The sequence below is a fragment of the Myotis davidii genome, unplaced genomic scaffold (assembly GCF_000327345.1).
Source record: "Myotis davidii unplaced genomic scaffold, ASM32734v1 scaffold354, whole genome shotgun sequence".
Classification (NCBI taxonomy): Eukaryota; Metazoa; Chordata; class Mammalia; order Chiroptera; family Vespertilionidae; genus Myotis; species Myotis davidii.
This window is the reverse complement of record NW_006285785.1, coordinates 557652-580993: the sequence shown is the minus strand read 5'-3', so window position 1 is coordinate 580993 and position 23342 is coordinate 557652. Positions and strand designations below refer to the sequence as shown.

Below are 23342 nucleotides of genomic sequence, written 5' to 3'. Positions count from 1 at the left end.
CCAGGCGGGCCCTGGGCCACCGTGCGCAGCAGGCGCTTCATGGACTCCAGCAGTCGGTCCTGCTGCCTCTGCAGGAGGCTGGAGTTGCTTCTGGCAGCGCGCAGGCTGCGCGCGAGGCCGGCGAGGGCGCCGTTCTGGCGGCTCAGCAGGCTCCCCAGCCGCTCCTTCTCCTGGCGGAGGCTGGCCAGCTGCGCTTGCTGCTGTGTCTCCAGGGCTCGCAGCCGGGTCTCCAGCGCGCTGCGGGGCGGGGCGGGGCGGGGCGCACAGGGGTGAGCCCGCCTTCCCCAGGGCAGCCACACTTGGACGCTTTCCCCTGGGTCCCCGGGTGACTCAGCAGGACAAACCCGCGCCGAGGCTCAGAGAGGCAGAGCGTCCAGCCAGAGTTGCAAAGCTCAGAAGCCCGTGGCCCAGAGTGAGAAATGGAGGAGAGAGAGACTCAGTCCTGTGAGAGAGAGCTGGGTCCAGCAGAGGGAGAGATGGGGCTGGGAGGAACATGCCAGGGACCAGTAGCCCCGATCAAATCCCAATCTGCTGGCCTTTGGCCCGGCAGTCCCCGCTCAGGAAGGACCGTCCAAATAGCCCCAGTGCCCAGCAGCCAAGGCTGGCTGAGTCTGTTCTGTCTGCCGTTCCTGGAAATGTCCGGGAGCCACGAAGAGGAGGAGGCAGAATCACCTGCACAGGATGGAAGGATGCCCAGGACTTGGCCAGGAACGCCCCAGGCACACCAATGCTTCTAGTGTAACCCCACACGCGGGAGAATAAAAGAGAGAAAGAAGAAAAGCATTAGTGTAAATGTGGAGGGTTGCAGGTGAACTTATAGGAAAAGGCGCGGAAAAACGTGGAAGGACGCGGTGGTGCCTGCCTGCGTGGTAGAAAAAGCGAAAGAAAAAGTGAAAGGATCCACTAAGCGCTGTTATTGCTGCAGAGCAAGCTTGACTGGTGGAGATGGGGGGAGGGGGCCGGCTTTCCCTTTCATTTTACACAGGTCTCTATTGTCTGATGATATAAGCATGAGGCCTTTTTGTAATGACTTGAAAAAAAAAGTTTTTGAAAGAAAGAGGCTTTTGACTCAGCCCTTCCGCGTTTGGCATGTTATCCCACAGATTTGAGACATGGAATGCTGTTCATCGCATCACTGGCTCAACTGCCAATTATTGGAAACAACCTCAACACCCATTAACTGGGGACGTGGAAATAAATGCAGGGACAGGAGAAGAGAATGAGCAAGGGTGTCATGCACTTATAGAACCATTTCCAGGGTCACTGGAAAAAACCAGCCAACCCCCAAACCAAGGTACAAAAGAGTAGAAGACTACATTTGGGTTTCGGTAGGGCAAAATTCATACATACTTATATCCACACATTAAATACATCTATAAGAAGCCTTTTTACACCAGCTTCTAGAACAGCCGTGGGCAAACTACGGCCCGCGGGCCAGATCTGGCCCGTTTGAAATGAATAAAACTAAAAAAAAAAAAAAAAAGCCCGTACCCTTATGTAATGATGTTTACTTTGAATTGATATTAGTTCACACAAACACTCCATCCATGCTTTTGTTCCGGCCCTCCGGTCCAGTTTAAGAACCCATTGTGGCCCTCGAGTCAACACGTTTGCCTACCCCTGTTCTAGAATGTCCGTTCTATCAGGACTGCGATTTTTGTCTATTTGTTCACTTCTCTAACCCCTGGGTCTATAAATAGTGCCTGACACATGGTAAGAGCTCAAAAAATAATTCCTTCCCCCCCTCACCCCCCTCAAATATTGTTGGTTGAATGACGGGAGGACACACAAAAAACTAGGAACAGTGGCGCCCTCTGCTGCAGGTGGGTGGGTGGCTGAGGGAAAGGGAAAGGAGGGAGAGATTTTCTTATATGGGAGGTCATGCTGACCCATTCTCCAGGCTAAAACACTAAGCCCAGCCAGGGCAGAGGGAATTTCCCCTGGGTCCCTAATTATGTTGCAGGACAGGGGTCCTCAAACTACGGCCCGCGGGCCACATGCGGCCCGCCGAAAACATTTATCCGGCCCGCTGGGTGTTTTTGCCGCCGCTGCCTGTCCTGCTTAGCAGCCGACTTGTCCCGGGCCCCGCAGTGCGCATGTGTGGAATGTCTAAGGGACAGGGAACTGGCCCCCTGTTTAAAAAGTTTGAGGACCTCTGTTGCAGGAAGAGAGGGAATTTGGGCTCACTCAGATTCTAGACTTTTAGCCATCTCCAAGGGCCAAGAGCTAATTGACGACATCCATCTGCACTGACTTCTAAGCACCTGGTGCCAATTCAGAGTGATGGAAAACATCCCAGTCTTTGCCCTGCCCCACCTGGGGGCGGGAGGGTAAGAATAAGAAGGTGACAAACTATCATTAACTGCACCCAGATCAGAGGGGGCTGGGCGGTCCTCGCGGCCTTATCTTGACCCATCACATGAGCAACAATAACACCTCGCCCTGTGCACAGGCCTGTGGCGGCCTCTGTGTGCGTTTTGCCTCCTCCAGCACCCTGGCCCTGGCAGTTTTTTCTCTACTCAGCTCGAAACTGAGATGAAATCAGCCTTGGATGTCTGCCTCAGCTGTACCCCATGACTCTTTTTTCTTTGTAATTTGAAGGGTGTTCCCTCATACGTATTTGCTGATAAATGCAGAGAGGAAATTGGTAACTAACTGTGCTTGCTTCTGGGAAGGGAAATTGGTGAATGAGATCAGATTTATTTATTTATTTATTATACAAATAAATAAATCAAATGAAGATTTACAGGGTAAGTTGTATGGTACATAAATTGTAGCTCAATAAAGCTGTTAAACATTTACAAAATATATCAATGGAGAAAGGAAGAAAGGCAGGAAGCAAAGAAGGAAGGAAGGAAGGAGGGAGGAAGAAAGAGTCAGGGTGCCCTGAGCTCCAGGAAAATGCCTGTCCCCACCCAGGCCCTGTACCTGCCTGGCCCCCAGCTCCAGCCTCAGTCCAGCCCCGTGTCCACCTTCCCTCCAAGGTCAGTCTGGTCTCCAACCCTCATTTTAGTCCTTATCACTGCCCTGGCCTAGCCCCAGCTCTAGCTCCAGCCCTAGCCCCCAAATGATGCCTCACTCCAGTTCCAATCTAGGCCTCTAGCTCTGTCCCAGCCCCTGTCCCAGGCACTAGCCCACATCCAGCTTCCAGCCCTGGCCCTGGCTCCAGCCCAGCCCTGGCCCGGGGGCAGCGCCCACCTGTTGTAGTCCTGTAGCCGGTGGAGCTCAAGGCCCTGTAGAAACAGCTGTTTCTCCAGCTTGTTGGTAGACAGCGAGGTCTCCTGCATCTGGATCTCCATTCTGGATGTCTGGTTCAGCACCTGCCTCGGCGAGCAGGAGGGGGCGGGGGCCACGTAAGCCCTGCAGGAGGCCTTCCCAGCAGCTGCCCACCTGCCCACGGGCTCTGCCATCCCAGAAACTTGCTGATCTGTTTTCACCCTCCCCGTAGTTAGTTCCCGTGGTTGTTCATTCATTCATTCATTCACTCATTCACTCACTCATAGGCCCTCACTGAGCTTATGATCTTCATTCTAAGTTTGCTCTTCCCATCACTGCACATGGCAGCTCCATTCCCCCTGCTCAGGCTTGACCCCACATCTCATCCATCAGCGAGTCCCATCAGCTCCATCTTCCACATGGCTACTGACCACGCCCCTCCCTGTCCAGGGATCCCACTCTGGCCTGGTCTTCGTCCTCTCTCACCCTGTGTCCTGTGCCAGCTTATTCCCTGGGCTCCCTGTTCCTGTCCTTGTCCCCTACAGTCCATTCTCTGCTCAAAGTCTTCCCGCGGCTCCCACATCCTGAGTGAGAAAGCCCAGCTCTCACCCTCTGGAGGGGGCCTGTGATGCCATCTGCCCCTCTCGCCTCTCTGACCCCTGGCCCCCTACTTGCTCCCTCTCCACTCCAGTCACACTAGCCTTCCTGATGTTCCTGGAGCTTGTCAGCCTGGTCCCCTCTCTGGGCCTTTGCACATGCTGTGTTCCCTGTCTGGACTGCATTCCTAGTAAAGGCTCCAATCCCACCTGCTCAGTGGTGCTTTCCTGGCCTCACGGTCTAAACCTGCAATTCACCCTCCCGCCTCTGCCACCACACACTCCCATCGCTCTCACCCATGCTATTGTCTCCTTAGCACTATCACCACCTCACACATATATGTTGTTTATCCTGTTTATGTTCATGAACCTCCTTAGAAAGGAAGCTCCATGAGGGTAGGAACACATACCTGTTTTATTTAGTGCTATAAACTAGTACCAGGCCCCTCCAGCCGTGCCTGGCACATAGTAGGGCTTAAACAAACCATGCCCATTTGTCAGTCACCTTTTCATCCATTTCCGTACTCACCCTCCCATTTATACAGCTGTCTCCTCTCTCAGTTAGTGGCCCCCTGAGGTCCAATGAATTGTTTATTCCCATCTCTCCCGGAGCACTGAGCCCCCTGAGGGCAGGGGAGTGTGCTGCCCCTTTTCAGTCCAGTGCCTGGCACAGACCTGAGCATTAGGGTCACAGAGGCCCAGGAGCCAGAGCCAGTGTCCCCCCCTAGGACTCATGGCCTGGTGGGAGGCAATTTTGCGACAGGGTCATCAGGAGGGGCCCCAGGAGGATGCAGGCCCAGAGGAGGCCCTGACATGACCCAGGAACAGAGGTCAAGGCAAGATGACCTGGGCTGTGAGCCAGCCTGGCCCGCCGCAGGCCCCCTGATGCCACCCGCTCACCCGCTGGTACCTGAGCCTCCATGTCAGTCAGCCGGTGGGCCTGGGCGGTGGTCTGGTTCAAGAGGCTGGTGCCCAGCTCCAGCACGGCGGCCGTCTGGTTCTGGACCACGTGCTGCCGTGCCTGCGCCAGCTGCGACCTCAAGTTCGTCTGGATGTACCTTTCCAGCTGTGGGGAGACCGTGGGCGGGGTCATGGGAAGGGGCCGGTGGGGGGAAGGCTCCTGCCCCTTCATATGTCTCCACGAAGGACATAGAACAACCAGCAGAGACCTCCCTGCCATGCCAGGCCACCATTACCTCCCGCCTGGACGATTCCAGCAGCTCTCTCCCTGGCTTCTCGGCCTCCGCTCTTGTCCCTCTCTGCCTAGTCCATCCTCCACTCAGCAGCCAGAGGGATCCTGTTCAACTAAGTCAGATCACATGCTCCCTCCGCTCAAACCTCTCCCAGGGTTCCCTCCTTACTCACAGGGAAAGGCAAAGTCTGCTATGCCTGCAGCTTGCCGCATGACCTGGCCTCCCGCCGCCACCCTGATTTTCTCTTTAGTCCTCTCTTCCTCCCTCGCTCCAGAGGCACTGGCCTCTGTGACATCCCTCCAACACAGCAAGCATGTGCCTACCTCAGGGCCTTTGCACATGCTGTTCCCTATGCGTGGAGAAGCCTCTACCCACCATCCACATCACATGGCTCACTCCCTCATGTCGTTTCAGGTCTCTTCTTACCACTGACCAATCCCTGACTTTATCGTACATATTTCTCTGTCTATTGCCTGCTTTACCCTTGGAATGTCAATTCCACGAAGCCAGAAATTTGGTCCTGCTCACCACTTTCTCTCCATGTCAGCAGAATGCTTATCGCCTGCTGGGGGCTCAATAAATAAGTGTTCAATGAATTGATAGAAAAGGGGGAGCAGCCAGGGTCAGAGCACAGCCCCCACCGTCATGCCCATTACCCAGCTTCCTAGGGGAGAGCCCGCAGCAGAGAGTGGGGCACATCTCTCCTGGTATAAGAGTTTGCAGGTCCATCTGCCAAACTGGACTTTTATTTTCCTGGCCCTCTCCATCTGCCACACAGGGCTGAGCTGGCCTGTCTCCAAGGGTTCTCCCAGCTTGAAAGTTCTGGGATCCCCCAAGGTGATGTTCGTTTCCTGACAGGACTGCCTTTCCCCCAAGAGCAGGAGGAGCTGGGCTGGCAGAGACACAGGATCAAGTTGCAAAGGTGAACGGTGTCCCAGGGCCCAGGGCCCCTCCTGCACCCCCTCTCCATTCTGCACACAAGCTGGCCTCTTGCCACTCCCCCCGCCCCCTCCACACACACACTCCCGGCTTCTTTCCTCACGCTCTCCCTCAGTCTTCTCGGAGGTCCCACAGGGCAGCTCCCAGGGCGCCTGGGAAGACTGGTTCTCCCCAGAGAGAGGTGGTAACCTTGGCTGGGGGCCCAGGCTCTGGCTGCTTCCTCCTTCATCTCTTCTCCCCTCTGCCATCTCAATTGTCTGCTCCCATCCCCTCCCCAGAGTGCTTTTGAAGGAGCATCTTCTATTGTAGTGCAAGGTCAAATCCAGAAGAGGGTGCCTCTGGGCGCACTGGTATTGATGAAAACAGTGGTTCTCAAAGTGTGGCCCTTGAAACAGCATCCCCAGGGAGCTTGTTAGAAATGCACATATCTAGGTCTCACCCCAGACAGCATCCCCAGGGAGCTCGTTAGAAAAGCACATTTCTAGGTCTCACCCCAGACCTACTGAACCAGGACTTCTGGGGTGACCCCAGCCCTCCGGGTGGGTCTGAGACTCAAGTGGGAGGATCCTGAGAGCAGAGGTCACCAAGTGGGCTGAGCACCAGGGAGACAAGCACTTCTGAGCTTCTCAATCCCCTGTCCCCTCGGCACCCACTTCTTTTCCTGCACTCTCAGCCCCCAGCCCATGGTCCCCTGCAGGACACACACATGCTTCAACAGCTCCCATGTGAAAAGTGAAGAAAAGCCTGGCTGGTGTGGCTCAGTTGGTTGGGTGTCGCCCTGTGCACCGAAAGGTCACCGGTTCAATTCCCTGGGCCCATGCCCTGGTTGTGGGCTCTCCATCCCGGCAAGGGGTGTGCAGGAGGCAGCTGATCAGATCAACGTTTCTCTCTTTCTCTCTCTCTCCCTTCGTTTCTCTCTAAAAATCAATAAAAATTAAAAGTAAAGAAAAAAAATCTTGGACCCCCCCAGATCCCTTCAACTATGCCTCCAATTTCTCTGGTCCCCTCAATAATATAACTTCTTGAGCAAATTGTCTCCCTTTTCTCACCTCCATTTTTACCCTCACCTTAAAAAAATTTAACAACATTATTATGGTGTACTCCACACATACAAAAAAAAAGCATAAAGAATAATACAATAAAAGCTGTGTATTTTCCACACTCAAGAAAAAATATAACCTATTCTGTTGAATCCTGCACCCCGCCACCCCCACCCCCAGGACTCCTAGGCCCTGAGCTTCTGCCCTACACTCTCAAGCAGCAAGTTCATTCCTGCCCTAAGGCCTCTGCAGGCATCCCCCCCAGCCTCCCGCTGCAGATGGACAAACCGAGGCCCAGAAGACTTGCCCAAGGTCACTACTTGGTGGGCTAGGTTCCAAGGCTCCTTGCTCAGGGGCGTCCTCTGGGCTACAGAGCTGGGGAGGACCTCAGGGTAGCTGAGGGTCATCTTGAGTGACAGGAACTCCCTCATTGGTCTCTCACTGGTCCTTTGGCTGCAAGTGGCTGAGTGGGACAAAGCCTACCCACAGCTGGGGCTCATTATCTCATTTGCCACACCCACCCACCCACCATTGTGAGTTCTGGGATGGGTAATGCAGGCCAGATGGGCCCAGTATGGCCAAGGTGAGAGTCTGGTGACTGATGTCGGCCTGGGTGGTGGGGGTTGGGTTTATACCAGGGCTCAGGAGCCGGCTGAAAGAGTGGGGGAGGGATCCCAATGAAGGTACCCGCAGGTGATGGGATCGGCCACAGCTCCCTCCCACCCCACCATCAGACCTACCCCTGCTCTCTCACCCTCATGCTGGCACATTTTTAGGGCTAAGATGGGGAAAGAGGGCCTGGACTCCCAGCATCCCTCCAGCCTGCAAAGAAGCTGATCTTTGGCCCTCGGGCTACTCGCTTCCCCGCTGGCCCTGGGTTTGAGCTCTGGCTCTGCTCCCTCCGGCGGTGGGCCTCTGCTGCTCTGAGCTCACTCTCCACCCTGGGACATGGGGACAGGAAACCCTGCTCCTCACTGAGGAGAGGCCACTTGAAAAGGGCCTTGGAAGAAAGGGAAGGAGCCTTGACAGGCAGGGGCTGGGGAAGAAGAGCGGGATTTCGGAAAGAGAACGGATGAGTGTCTGTGGTTGATGTTGGGAGCCAAGGAATCTTCTCACACCTTTTCCTCCGCAGTATTCAAATCAAGAAGACTTCAACGGGCGAACAGGTGAACAACCTGGGTCCATCCATCCAATGGGCCCTGCTTAGCAACGTAAAGGGAGCCTCGCAGGAACCTGAGTGACTCTCCGATGTATTTTGCCGCGTGAACAAAGCCTGAGTACTCAGAGGCTACGCGCTGTCTGGTTTATTTATATGACTTTCTGGAAAAGTCAGAATCTGTGGTTGCCAGGGGCTCAGGCCTGGGGGCAAGGACTGACCACAAAGGGTGATAAGAACTTTTTGGAGTTTGCGATGTCTGTATCATGACTGTGGTGTTGTTACAGGACTGTACACATTTGTCAAAACTCATAGAACAGCCCTGGCCGGTTTGGCTCAGTAGATAGAGCGTTGACCTGTGGAGCAAAGGGTCCCGGGTTTGATTCCGGTCAAGGGCACGTACCTTGGTTGCAGGCTTCTCCCTGGCCTGGGCCCTGGTCGGGGTGCGTGTGTAAGAGGCAACCAAGCGATATTTCTCTCTGTCTTCCCCTCTCTCTTCCACTCTCTCTAAAAATCAATGGAAAAATATCCTCAGGTAAGGATTAAAAACAAAACAAAACAAAAAACACCTCATAGAACTATATGTTAAAAGGGTGAATTTCATTGAATGTGGAATAAAATACAATAAAAAAAATAAACCCACCAACACAAAGTTCTTTCAAACATCCCATACATGTCATAATAATAAATACGTTTCCTCAAAGTAATCCCCACCCTGAGTTTCATTCATGTATTCTGCCAGGAGTTATTTCTTGAGTACCTACTACGTGCTAGGCGCTTTCCTAGGCGCTATGGAATCAGGAATGAACAAAATTGGCAAGTTACCTGATTCCAGGGCACTGCCACTAAATCCACCAGTTAAATTCCAGTAGTGACGAGTGCTATGAAGAGAATAAGATGGAGTGATGGTTGGGCTCGAGGGCACGGTTAGCCAGAGCGGCAGGGGAACCCTCACCTGAGCTGCGAGGGTGAGACGGGCCCGCTGTGGACAGTCAGGAAGGAAGACAAGTGCAAAGGCCCGAGGTGGGAGGGTGTCTGGCGTGTATGAGTGTGACTCCTCACCCTTCCTTGCCATGCGGCCTGGGGCAAGTCATGGAGCCGCTTGGTGCCTCAGTTTCTCCATCCATTAATGGGAAACAATCTTGCTTCATAGTCTTGTTGTGAGAATGAAATGGAATAATTCTCAAGGCACAGAGAGCAGTGTCTAGTGCACAGTAAGTACATGCTGGCCATCTTTCTTTGTCCTGCGCTCTCTCTGGGAGGCAGGGAATATTTTCGGTTCCACTTCCTAGAGGAACCAAATGATGCAGGTGGTGGCTGCCCCAGGACCCCACAGCTGGTCAGTGGTACCACTGGGGCCTGGCCACTTGACCTCCGCTCAGGCCTCCTCCGATCCCACAGAGCTGCCCGGGGTCCGTTCCAGACATTGCAGAGCCGGCGCTGTGGTTAAGCAAACGCTCAGAGGCCAGAGGTGCGGGCTCAGGGGACAGACCTAGGGGCTGTTTTCTCACATTTCCTGCCCACGGAGAGAAGAGGGAGAGGGTCTGTGCACACCCAGCCCGCCGAGCTCTGGGTCTGGAAGGAAAGAGCCAGAAACACATGCCCTGCCCCACGGGATGGCCGGGCCAGGCGCTTGAACAAATAAACCCGCTCCTGGGGGGAAGCCGTGCTCGGGGCCTCTGCGGCCGCTGCGCCAGGCCATCCCTCGGCTGAGGGCATCGGTGCCAGCCTTTCTAGGCGCCCTGCTCGGGAAGACAGCCTTCTTCCTCCAAGACATAGATGCTGTTTTCTCCACCCCACCCCCCGCCCCGAGCAGAAAACAGCCAGGGGAAGGTTAGGAAATCAAACCCCAAGAGATTTGGTTCAGCAACAGAGATTCATTTCTTGTTTGGATAACCCACGGCTGAAAATGCCAAGAATTTACGGGCAGCCTGGGGAGGCCGGGGCAGCTGGAAGTCCCGGCCAGTGAGGGAGGGTCTCAGGCTGCGCCAGGACCCCACACTGCATTCCCGCCCCACTTGCTCCTGACCCATGTCCAGTCAGGCAGGGCCCAGTGGCCGCCAGGCGAGGGGCTGAGTTATTCTGAGGTTTGACGTCAGGGAACTGGAGCAAACAGCAGAGGCGAGGGGCAGTGCCCGGTCAGAGGCTCCCGCGCAGCCTCCAGCCTCCCCCTGGAGGGGTGAGCGCTAGCCATTGGGCCGGGGTGTCCTCCAGGGTGGACAGCGCACGTGGATGCCTGGGGAGTAGAGGTGGTGGGGGCAGATGGCCTAGTGGTTAGGGGAGAATCTGAGAGAATGACAGGGAGAGACTTAGGGAGACACCAGCAGACAAGAGAGAGAATTGGAGAGTGAGAGAGACACATGCACAGAAACCACAGGGCCACTGTGGGAACCCCAGGAGAGACCCCAAGAGGCAGAGGCACACAGAGGTGAAAGGAGAGAGGCAGACAGTGGCGCAGGCACAGAGGGTCAGCTGCTACCAGGACAGGGAGAAAGTGGAGTGACCTACAGTTTCTGGGTCCAGAGTCTGCACGGCAGGGGACCCCAGAGACCTGGAAGAAGGCTTACTGCCCTCTGGTGCTGAGGGGGGGGTGGGCAGGAGACTGGGGCCCTGTGTGACCCCAGTTTTCCTCACTCTCCTCCTCTGCAGAAGGAGCCTGTGGAGAGCATGGGCCAGGGCAGAGGCTACACAAGAGAAGAGCCAGAGGGAGGTCACGACCATGGCCGCCAAAGGTAGCTAGCGTTCCTGACTGCGGCCGGGGAGAGTAGGAGGGAGAGAAGTGACTGTTCAAATGCTGCCTATCACTGAGCCAGGGTCATATGTCTCAGCCGGGGGGAGGAGGGACCCAGGAATCACAGGACTCATGTTGCTATTTCCAGGGAGAGCGCCGAATGGAAACGGGCAACATGTATTGAGAGTTTACTAGGTACCTGGCACCGGACCAAGGACTGCCTGTGCCCCACCTCACAGAGGTAGGTAGCTGTCACTCCACTTTATAGGAAAGGAAACCAAGGCTCAGAGCGGTGAAGCAACTTGCCCCGGGCCACACAGCAAAGGAGAGGCAGAACTGGTTTCGAATCCCAACGGTTGGGCTCTCACCTTCTAGGCTCTGATGCCACCCCCAGAAGTGCAGGACCCGGGGAAAGCGACTGCCAGGTGCAATTAGGCGTATGAGCCCGACCTGTGGCCGGCTCCTCGGGCACAGAGGGACTTGGCAGTGACCCGAGCACTGAAAGGTGTGAGGGAACACTCAACCCAAGCGGTCCGTCACGTAGGAGATGACATGGCCAACACTTGCATGAACCCCACCAAAGACCCAGCATGATGGGGGACCCCTCGAGAACAGCAGCGTAGACAAGTGACATTCCCTACCCTGAGGTGATCTGCCACCCTTGGACTGGCTTGACCAGGACTGAGCTTCCCCAACCCATGGCACAGAGTTCAAAACAGAGATTATGTTGAGTAAATGATGGCCCATCGGTCCTCTGCATTCTTGCCCAGGTGGGCGACGCGAAGCAGGGCAGTAGCCGGCGGCAGGCTGAGAGTGGCTTGGGAGTGACATCGCAGGTTTCCCCAGCCTCCCCCTGACGTGCTGTCGTCTTCTCCATTTTGCAGACGGGGAAACAGAGACCCACTCATCCATAGCCACGTGTCAGGGAAGTGCCAGGGCCAGGCTGCGAACTCAGGTCGGCCTGACTCCTACATCAGTGACCGCAGGCCCGTGGTGTCCTATGGGGACTCGGGATTATCAGGCTAGGTGGATGGACGCCAGGAGAGAACAGTCCACTGTGAGCTGAAGGGATGAGCTGGGTGACCTTCTGACCCAAAAGCCTTCAGTTTAAATCCATCCTTTGGTTGAGTCAGTGTTGCCTAAGCACCAGGCATCCAGGGGAGTCAAAGAGGATGAAAGGGTGAGACTCGGGGTAGAAAAGCCAGGTGGGAGTTGATGAGGCCTGAGCCAGGGCAGCAGCCAGGGCAGCGCCAGGTAGACGGGAGGATGGATGTTGACGAGAGAAGCTGAAGCAGCAGGATGGATGGGACATGATGCCTGGGGGGTAGGGGTGGGGGGAGAGGAGGTGAAGGACAGCCCCAGGTGCAGAGGCCACTGGCTGGGTGATGATGCCTTAAACAGGGAGAGCAGTGGGCAGCGGAGGGAAGAGCTGAGTGTCAGACAACTTCGGAGCTGAGACACTGGTTTCGAATCCCAACAGTTGGGCTCCAGGGGCGGGGGGACATCAGGGTTATGGATTTGGGGCACAGGAACCCATCAGGTGCCCATCTGGTGTCATGGAGGAGCAGGTTGGAGACAGTGAGCAGGAGTGGTGGTGGGCATCCCGGAGGGCAGTGCCACTAAGGGTGAGAGGAAACCAAGAGATGAGATGAAGTCCTGGGAAACATCAACATTTCAGGATGGGGGAGAAGCAGGGGCAACCTGCGAGATGGGAGACACAGATTGAGCACCTACTATGTGCCAGGCACCGTTCCAGGCCCTGGGAACACGAAGTGAACAGAACAGACATGGTCCCTGCTCTCTGGCAGCTCACAGACCAAAAGAAATGCTCGTAAGAACAGGTAGTAGTAAGTGCTGAGGGGAAACCCAAAACCAGGTGGAGGGATAGCAGGAGCGTGACTGTTCTCAATAGGATGGACAAGGAGGGCCTTTCTGAGGAGGTGACATTTAACCAAAGCCCTGAGGGAGGTCGGGGGTGAGACATGTGGGTATCTGGGGGGAGGGGTGTTCCAGGAGTTAAGGCTGTTTGCTCTTATGGGAGCCCTGGGAAGGGTTTGGGCAGAGGAGGGGCAGGATCTGACTTAGGTGTGAGCAGGACCCCGCTGCCTGCTGTGCAGAAAGGACTGTGGGGCCAGGTGGAAACGGAGCCCAGGACGGTGGCCTTGAGGACCATCTAGGTAGGAAGGAGATGGGGTGGCTGTCCAGGGGGGGCCCGAGGAGGAAGGGAAAGTGGCTGGAACAGCAGGCCTTGTAGATGAGGGCTGCTGATGGAGACAGCTTCTGGAAGGATGGTGCTGGGCAGCGGTACTAGATTTGTCAGGAGGTCAAGTATGATGAAGACTGAGCCGTGGCCATTGATGTGGGAAGTGGGGTGTGGGAGGCGACCTTGCGGGAACGGGGAAGTGGGCCTTGAGGCAGCAGAAGTAGAGCATGTGGGCTTCTGAGCGCCAGGCCAGAGTCGGAGGGGCTATGGGATGAAGAGGCTTGTTTCCTCTCTCCCTCCTCTTTCTCTTCCTTTTGAAACACGGAAGATGCTTGGACACCAAGGGGGAGGGCCAGCAGGGAGGGAGCGGTGGATGGAGACGCAGGAAGGATGTTGATTTGAGGAGGCTGAGGGGCTGCAGGGGATGGGCTCACAGCCTGGAACGGGGGAAGCGGCCTTGGCCCTGGAGAAAGGCTTGGGGACTGGCGGGGGCGCAGGTGAGCCTGCAGGTGTGGGCAGGCTGCGGAGGGGCACCTCTCTCCCGGGCCCCGTTTCTTGTTGCAGGAGGTCCATGGTCTGGTGAGAAGACGGGTGGGGTTCAGGATGGAGGCCTAAGGAAGGTGAGGTTTGGAGTAACTTTCATGGGACTGGAAACAGGTGCCTGAAGACACACATTTCAGGGCAGCATGGCGCCCTCATTGGGTTGGCTCCAGAGTGTGAAGCCAAGTGCTCCCTGGAGGGGGGCCTGAGGGAGGGGGCCTGAGGGTGGGATGGTGGAGGCTGGAGGTGTTGCAGGGCAGGTAGTGGGAGGGCAGGTGGGCAGAGGACTGTGGGAAGATGCTGAGTGAGGGCTGAGGAGGCGGGTGGTCTGGGCAGGAGTGAAACAGGAGGTTAAGTGCGTGCGTGCACGAAGGTGTGAGTGTGTACATGGCGCACCTTGGTTAGGCAGGTACAGGGCAGCCTCTCCCTTGCAGATGGACCCCCCCAGGGTGTGCAAAAGGCAGTCCTTTGGGAAACAGGAGGAAAATACCAGAACTTCAATTTACATGATTTCACATGGCATCTTTCTTAAAAGATTTTTTTTAGTGATTTTCAGAGAGAGAGAAAGGGAGAGGGAGGGAGAGAGAAACACTGATGTGAGTGAGACATTGATTGGCTGCCTCCTGCACAACCCTACTGGGAACTGAACGGGCAACCTTTGGGTGCATGGGAGCGAGGGAGAGAGAAACACTGATGTGAGTGAGACACTGATTGGCTGCCTTCTGCATGACCCTACTGGGAACTGAACAGGCAACCTTTGGGTGCATGGGATGATGCCGAACCTGCTGAGCCACACGGGCCAGGGTCCTATGCCACCTTTTTAATGTTATTTTCATTTGTGTTCATTTTCACTTGATGTGCATTTCCGTTTGTGTCACCCCTTGTACCTATGATCTTCATGTGGGCACACGTGCATAGCTATCTGATAAATATGCACGTATTAGGGAGTGAACATTGCTGCGGGGCCACACAATTGGAACAATCTGGAAACCATGGTAAGAAGGGCCCGCTCCTTGGAGAGGCACCTTGGGGAACACTCTTGTCTCCTTTGCTCTCACCTGAGTCTATAAGCCGCTGTCTGCTGTCTCATACATTCAAAAGCTCCCGCAATCGGTTCACTCCTCTCCACTCCTGCTATCGATCAGACGGTCTTTGGTGCCTGGGTCCTGCTCTCTCCCTTGGTAGCTCCTACTCAGGGGGCTGGCCAGGTCCATCTCGGGACCTGCAGGATGCCTTTCCTACCCCTACGCCGGCCCCGGGGCCAAGCCTGCCTCATTCACCTCAGTGCCCGACCCAGGGCCTGGCACGCAGTAGGTGCTCAGAGTGTTTGCTGAAAGAATGAGGGCAGGAGCTCCTAGTGGCGCTGGCCTGGGGCACGTGGCGGTGGTGTCCTCAGCTCCTTGTCTCTGCCACCCCCTATCCAATGCAGCAGCAGAGCCCACCAGCTCCCTCTTCAGGATACGCCAGCATCTGACTGTCGACATGAATGGCATCAACGCCCACTTCCAGCCCCATCCTGCTTCAGGCCTCCATCGCTCTTGCCTGGTGGCTGCAGCAGCCTCCTCGGGCTTCAAACCTCCACCCTGTCCCCTACGGACTGTTCTGTTCAAACCGATTCAGGTGAGCCAAAGTCCGTCCAGAGGCCCCCAAGGCCCAACATGGACTGCCCTCCCCTCTCCTCTCGGTCTCATCCCTCACCCTTCGTCCCCCTCCTCCTCTGCTCCAGCCTCACTGGCCACCCTGCTGTCCCCAGGCACCCGCTGCGTTCCCACCTCCCAGCCTTCGCACGCGCTGGCCCCTCTGCCGTAAAGGCCCTGCTCCCAGGTCCCTGCACGGGCCGCTCCTTCACTCCACTTGCTCTCCGGGTTCTCTCGGCTTCTCTGCCCTCAAGTAGCCACGCTGGTCACTTCTTGCCTTTCCCCCTCTTTCATTTTGCTTCCCCGTCTGACCGGGTAGATGTTTACTGTTCACCTCTTTATGCCTCTGCCCCCACCAGTCCAGAAGGGGACAGACTGTTTATTTGCTGGCGGATCCCCAGCACCCGGGAAGGGCCTGGCCCATGGTAGCTTTTATCAGGTGAATGAGTGATGGGCAGTTAGGGAGTCAGGTTTCCAGTTCTGACCCTGCCCAGTCTTGCTGTGTGGCCTTAGGCTTATCCCTGCCCCTCATGATCTCAGTCTCTGCAATTCAGAGACAAGGGTCCCATCAGCCTGGCCCTCTGTGCCCAGGGGAGGCCTCTGGGGTGGATGCTCCAGCTGCCAATTGCTGCCCCTGACCCCCAACCCCCCTCCCCCGCAGGCCCAGCCCGTACCTTCTGCAGCCGCTGCGTGTTGTTCTCCAGCATCTTCTCCAGGTGTTGCATCCGCTTGGTAGGCCAGGCCACTAGGTTCAGCGAGTCCCTCTGGAGGCTGTTGGAGCCCCTGAAGGTCCCCCCAGTCTCTGGAGCGCAGGCCTCCGGCTCGGGCAGCAGGAAGGTGTAGCTGCACTGGCCGTGCTGGACGCGATGCGCCAGGCGGCGCTCTCTCACCTCCTGCCCCCTCCGCTGGGCCACAGTCAGGGTGGCCACCGTGAGGAGGAGGCCCCCCAGCAGCATGGCCGGCCAGGAGAGCATCCAGAGATGTGGTGATGGTGAGGGGTGTCTGGTCAGAGCCCCCCGGCCCCGCTCCGTGCCTGGGTGTCCCCGCTGTGGCCAGCAGTGGACAGGTCTGCCCTAGAACCGCTGCAGCTGCAAACCCCTGTTTGGCCAAGCTCCACCCAGACAGCTATTTATACTTGTTCCAGATGCCACAGCTGCTCAGCTCCGCCCACCGCCCTGCTCGCTCCGCTCTCCCTCACCTCTGTTCTTCCCCTTTCCCTTCCTTCCTCTCGCGGGCCCTCCTGCTACCCTGTCTGTGCACCAGCCTTGCTGATCGTAGGGGCCTCAGAGCCCTTATTTCCCAGGGGGACCCGGCCTCCCTGTGAGGGCGCAGGAAAGAAAACAACCCACAGACGTGTGCACACACACTCACAGACTCACACACGCCCCCCAGGCCGCCTGCTGCAGAAAACCAACCCAACCCAACTGTCTCTTCCTCTCTCTGTCTCTCTCTGTCTCTCTTTCCAGCCTCCTCCCACGAAGGCCGGAATCTCAAATTTCAGCACCCCATGCCTCCGCTGTCCCCCCACCCCCACCCCCAGCACGTTCCTGCTCTAGTTCCGGGGGAGCATTTGGCTCACAGGGAAATAACCCGGATAGAGCCACGGGAGGGGCAGAGGGGCGAGGCTGGGGAGGAGGCAGCCCGTCCAACCTGTTTCAGGAGACAGAACGTCCTTGCGGGGCCAGGGAAGTGCCTGCTTCACCACGGAGCTGGGTCCCTTGGGGCCGGGCGCCAGGGACGTTGTGCCCTGAGGTGGCCCTGGCTCAGGTCCTGTGACAGCCGGAGAGGCCGTCTGTCCTGCAGCTGAGGGTAGCGGGTCGGGAGAAGAGCTTGGGAGGCAGCCCTGGAGTCAGAGGCAGCGGCTCTAAACCCGCTCCCCAGCTGCCGGCCCTGAGACCTTGGGGGCGTCCATATCCCCACCCATCAGCTGAGTAAACCCGTCTCTCATGCCAGGAATGCATGTGAGTCCTCAGCATGGGGACGGGGGACTGTTGATGTCCTTGTTTATCTGTCTCCCGCTTCAAATCCTGGCTCCACGCCTTACCGCTGTTCAACTTCGGGCAGTCACTTGACTTCTCTGTTTCCTCTTGATAAACCGAGGAAAATACCACCCATTTCTCAGGGTGTGAACATCAGCTGGTGAGAACAGTGCTGGCACTGGGTGAGTAGAAATAATTATTTTAAATTAGGGTCCCTGTAAGGTCATTATCTATCTCCCCTCCCCCAACCCACCGGAATGTTAACCCCATGAGGCCGAGGATTTGGCGGGCAGACGTGATTGTGGGGCAGGAGGTGCCCAGGAGCCGGCTGGGGCTCTCCTGGGTGGCTGCTTCCGGCTTTCTCTGCTCCTTTTCCCAGAGCGGGGGCAGGTCCGCTGTTTGGTATTGTTTTTTCCCCTTTGTCTTCCCAAATCCTGTTGGAATTTTGAACAGGGCAGCTGCTTGGGACAGCGGCGAACCGGGGGCTCATCCGGGGCACGGAGAACATTCAGCCAGGTGTGCTGGGCCGTGGCAGGAAGAGGAAAGGCAGCTGGTGATCGGGCACCTGCATTCGCCAGCTTCCCGCGTGCCCAGAGCCCTGTTCTCACTCCCCCTCAACCGGCAGAGTCACACCACCTCCGGCCTTGCAGGGCAGAGGCGTGCTCACACCGATTGGGGGTTTACTACGGTGCCTGGCACACAGGAGTCCAGAGCAAGAGCCTATCGTTAGGACTGAGTAGGTTGAGCTGTGCAATAATCCCAGGGAGGCCAGCGTTATCATCTACCCATTTTACCGAAGAGAAAACAGAACTCTGGAGTAGAGGAGGGATTTGCCTAAGGTTACACAGCCTAGGGTGCTTGGCCTGGACTGAAGAAGGACAGGTGTAGCCACCAGGCTTGTCCCAGAGCCTAACCCATTCCCTCCCACCCACACTCCCAGGACGTGTGCAGTGTGCAGTGTGCAGTGTGCAGTGCAGGGACAGCAGCCCCCTCATTCTCTGTCTCCTCACTGTGCACTAGTGAGAGCATTAAACCTCCTCGTGGGACGTCAAGATGATGATGGGAAGCTACCGGCACAGGTGATGCATTTACTCTTCTTGATGGAAAGAATGAATGAATGTAATGTAAGTCCCTTCCCTGCATAGACTTAAATAGACACCGGTCCTAAAATTACACTAGGGTCTCTCTGTACAAAAGAAGAAACAGAATGACCCATCCACAGAAGAAATGTAGATCGGATGAACAGAAGAATTCTAGAAAGCCTGGGAGATAGATTGCCGACCTCTGCACCTTCATTTCAGCACCCCTTCTGACCCCAGGGCCTTTGCATATGCTGTGTTCTCTTATTCAGAGCACTATTGTCTGCCCACCCTCACCCTTGGCCCCCCTTTCACCAGCTTCCTGTTACTGTGTCTGCCAACAAATGACTCCAAAACTTAGTGGCTTAAAACCAAAATCACCATTTATTATCTCTCAGGGTTTTTGTAGATCAGGAATTTGTGAGCAGCTCAGCTGGACGGTCTGCTTGGGTCTCTCATGAGGTCTCAGGCTGAGCTGGGATCATCGGGAAGCTTCTTCATCTCACCTGCCAGCTTCTGGGCATCCCCCATCACCTCCTCTCCCCCTCCCTCCATGGTTCTTCAGGTGGGTCTCCAGCAGAGTGGCTTCCGGCAGCCAGGCTTCTTCCATGGCCACTCAGGGCTACAAAGGTGCCGTCCCCAGAGCGCCAGGTGGACGCCATATCACCTTTTAGGACCTGGCCTCACTAGTCATTCAGTGGAGCTTCTACCACATTCCATTGGTCCGGGTCTCCCTGGGTCCAAGGCAGGCCGTAGACCCACCTCTCCGTGGAAGGGCGTCATTGTCGCAAGAAGAGCGTGCTGGAGGGGCGTGTGCCACTGTGACCCTCTCTGGGAAGTGGTGCCGGCAGGAGAAGCTCTTTCCATCTTTCATTGTTTTAGTGTGAATATTGCTGACACTTGCTCACACAGGCCCCTTAGCTCTGTCCAAGTTCTAAAACAGACCCCCCCCCCCACCAGCCTTTCCCCTTTATGTGAACCCTTCTCAAGGTGCAAGGTTAACGACTTGTGTGGTGACTCATCTCTCTGTCCCCAGCATGTGATGTGCAGTTTGTTCTCAGTAAATACCTGCCAGATGAACGAATGAATGAATGTGTGAATGAATGAATGAATGAATGAATGCAATGCTTTAGCCAGGCTCTCCCTGCCTGGAGATGGGCACCAGGAGGGGTGCTGTGCAGTCACTATGGGCTACACTAACAGGGCAAGCCTGGCTGACACAGACCTGAGTGGCCCTGGGCAGGCTGCGGCCGCTTTGGGCCCAGTTTCGTCCTCCTCGATTGGGGAGCGTGACTAGGCTCTATCCCCGTCCCCCCTGAGATCGCACAGAGGTGAGCTCTAGAGGAAGTTCATAAATTGTCCAGCTGCTGAGGACCTTTAAACACAGGCCTCTCGGCCAGTGTCCCAGGGGGTTTGGGCATAAGTCCAGCCTGGAGAGGAGCTATGGGGAGGGGCCTCCAGCTCTCAGGGAAATGGGGACCAGCCAGCACCACGAGAAGCAGCATGTGTCAAGGTGGTAGCAGGTACGAGGAGCTGGTGGCAGGGCCCAGAGAAGGGACTGGAAAGACGCCATCTGGGGTCAGGTGGCAAGTTCAGGGAGCCCCTGTGCTGGTGCCCAAAGGCAACATTCAACGGTGGGCCTGGAAGGGCCTTTGGTAGTCAGCGTGCTCTGTGGGTGAACTTATCATCTCCACCTCATTCTGAGCCCCACACCCAGAGCCATCTCTGCTTCCTGGACAATAACGCTCAAGGCCTCAGACACAGCCCCCATGTCCTGCTCCCCTGCTATGCCCCAAACAAGCTTCTCCTGGGTTCTTCCAGCTTTGCTCACTGCACAGCCTTCACCAGGCACCTGAGGCAGGCACCTGGGAACAGGAGGTCAGCCCCGTGGGACCCAAAGGGATTGCGGGGAGGGGAGTCATGGGAACCTGGGGGAGTGACCAGAAGGGAGATGGGTATTGATGGGCATAAAACACCGGCCCACCTGCTTCCCCATCCCGGCCCCTCACCTGGTGAGCTGGCTTCCCACCCCGACCCACTGGAGCCTAGAGTCCTCACCTCACATTTAGCTCATGAGAAAGCATACCCAGGGAAGGAGGCGACACACTGGAATCTATTTCTTGGAAGAACGGATCTTTCTGCTCCTGGGAACAAAGGCAGGGAACACGGATCATTCCTGGAGAGTCGCTTGTTAATTGGGGGCTCCTCAAGTATTGAGGTCCAAAGAAGAGTTTGAAGTCACCCCCACTCCTGGCCGCATCTCCAGAACCCAGCACGTCCCGACCCACCTTCCTTTCCAGCTCCCTGCATTTCAGCACCCAGGGTGATACACTAGGGTTGCAAGCCTGGCAGCTTAAAGCACACCCAAAGCCTCTTGTGCGGTGCTGTTCACGTCCCTGCGGACATGACCTGGGCACCTCTTAGGGCCACTGATGGTGAGGTCCTGGCAGGAAGCCCTGGGGCTGCTGACAACCCTGGGGATGATCTGTCAGAGTCCCCAAGAGTCAAGGGATGAATCTATGGAGCAAGAATCATTGTGTCCCCCCACTGCCCCCCGCCCGAAAACAGTCTGTCAACTGTCCCCACCTCTAATTTCCACCGCCCCAACCCCAAGCCACGGCACAACTGATACATCAGAAGGGACACAAGGGTGAGTTTTGAGGTCCCCCTGTGACCCGGGCCTAATGATTAAGAGCCCCAGACTTCTGGCACTGAATCTTGATTCCACTCTAGTAGGTTAGACTCGGTTTTCTTGTCTATAAAATGGAGAGAACCGTCTCTCACTAGCAAGGTGTGGGCGAGGTTCTTTCAGTTACCAGAGCTTTTTAACAAAAGTACCCCATCACTTCGTGGTTTAAAACAATGGCGACACCTGTTTTGGCCAGGTTCAGTGGGGACAGTCTGACTCTGCTCCATTTGGCATCAGCTGGTGTAGCTTGACGGCTAGCACCCAGAACCATCCAAAAGCTCATCCGTTCACATATCCGAGACCTGGGCTCGGGCTGTCAGCCAGAATGACTACATCCAGCCTCTTCATGTGGCCAGTGCTTCCTCACAGCATGGTGGCTGCATTGCCAGGGTGAACATCCCCTCGGATAGTGGCAACATTCCCAGGGCAAGCATCTGCTGAGAGTCGGGGAGAAGGCATATCACCTTTTGTGACCTCACCTCACAAATCATGCAGGGTCAACTCTTACATTCTACTCACAGACGCGGTCACAGAGTCCCACTCAAGTTCAGGGAGAGGAGGAATAGACCTCTTGTCGATGGAGACTGGTGAGGTCTCAGAAGACCATGTGAGATGGGAGATACTGTTGGAAAATATAATCGCCAAAGGAGGGGAGAATGAGAAAATGCTATATAAGTATTTGGCATGTAAGTACATGCTGAATAGTGGGTAGCTATCATTATATCATCTGTGTTACTGGAAAGAGCAAGCATCTTTTTATGTAAAAGATGTGCTTCAGGCCCCCTGATAGCTAAAGGTGAAGCAGAAAGTGGAGTTGTTTCCATTGATGCTGCCATAGCAATCGGCCCAGAGATCCTCTGGGGATTGTCCAAAGTCACCCAGCAGACCAGCAGCCAGTCCATTATCAGCCAAACCGGCCTCGAACACAGCTGCCCCTGCTGTTGCCAACATTTGATGCTCTTTCCTGGGGGGACCTACCTTAGCCTCGGTTTCCCCTCTGAATAATGGGCCTATCTGCCCCAGAAGCTCTGCCACCCTAGAAGCTGAGGGGATCTGGGTGGAGGGCATGTACCCTCTGGTGTTGCTTGGCCTGGGCCACCAGCCGCGCCAGTTCTATCGCAGGCCTGGGGAGCTCGGCTGCCTCTGAGCCGGAGGCTGGCACCCATTCCAGGACGTGAGGCATGAGCCTGCCAGGTCAGAGCACAGATCTATTTTGGAACCTGGGACCCCGCGGAGGCTCAGAGGAGCCTGTGACCCAGAGAACCAACATGGCCCTCTGGATTTTGTTTGTTTTTATTAAACAAGCACAGCATGTCCCTCATAGAAAAGTCAGAAAAAAATATATTAGCTAGAGGGGAAAAATAGATGTTGCCTGTGCTCTCACCAGCCTGAGGCAAAACTACAGCTAACGGTTTGGAGTATTTTCCTCCTAATCACGTCCGTCTACATGAAGATGCATATATTTTTGGATGGATTTTCTAGCAAAAAACCCCACAAAAAACCCCACAAAAAACACACAAAAAAATAAAACAAAACACAAAGAAACATTCTCTAAACTTTTTAAAATTTTACTTATTTTGGATTTACCCTTTTTTTAAAAAAAGGAATTCAAAAATTGTATAGGATAATATAATCCCATTATACCCATCACTCCACATGAGCACATGTCATTTTGCATGTTAACATTTTGCAAAGTTGTCCCAGATTTTTTAAAGAAATTAAATATTAAAAAAAATAAAATGAAAAAAAAAGAAATTAAATATTATTACAGGTAAGGTTGGTATCCCTCACATCATCCTTCCCAGTCTCATTTCCCCCCCTCCTTGCCCACTGGCCTGTATATATGTATCCATAAATAATGTACATTAAATATATTCAAAACTTAAATATAGGGTGTCCCAAAAAATGCATACACACACTTTGAATAATTATAAAGGCAGTGGGTATTAAAATACATTTCATTTTTAAACTTGAGCTACCAGCTGGTAAAGTTTACAGACATTTTTCGGGGATGCCCTCTGTATGCTATTAAGCTGTAAGCAATGTCCCACCTGTGCAGCATGTTCTCCAATCTACCCAATCCCACATGTGGATCCTGTGACCAGGGTCATGCTCTTGTCACTGCCGAGCATTGCTTCAGAACCACTCTTCATTCAGCCCAGGAAGGGTGGACAGTTGTTCTGTTATTCCTAACGAGGCGGCTGTGGCTGCCTTATACCTGCACCCTGTGCCCATGACCTGAGGTTTCTCTAGGGTACTTGTGGAGGAGCGCTCCTCCTGGGATGTGGGGTATATTCAGTGCCAGCCTGAGGACACTGCCAGGTTGCGCATGAGCATTTCCGTT

General features: G+C 55.3%; 1 protein-coding gene across 1 annotated transcript in view; it reads right to left on the bottom strand.

Moving 5' to 3' along the window:
- ANGPT4 (angiopoietin 4) overlaps positions 1–16762 on the bottom strand; it is a 28932-nt gene extending 12170 nt beyond the window's left edge. Inside the window, exons 1-4 of the mRNA XM_015559430.1 lie at positions 15926–16762; positions 4723–4878; positions 3199–3320; positions 7–237 (exon numbers count right to left, since the gene is read on the bottom strand). Coding sequence (XP_015414916.1) covers positions 7–237; positions 3199–3320; positions 4723–4878; positions 15926–16225 — 809 coding nt within the window. The 5' untranslated portion in view covers positions 16226–16762. The remainder of the gene's footprint in view (positions 1–6; positions 238–3198; positions 3321–4722; positions 4879–15925) is intronic.
- Between the last annotated feature and the right edge of the window lie 6580 nt (positions 16763–23342).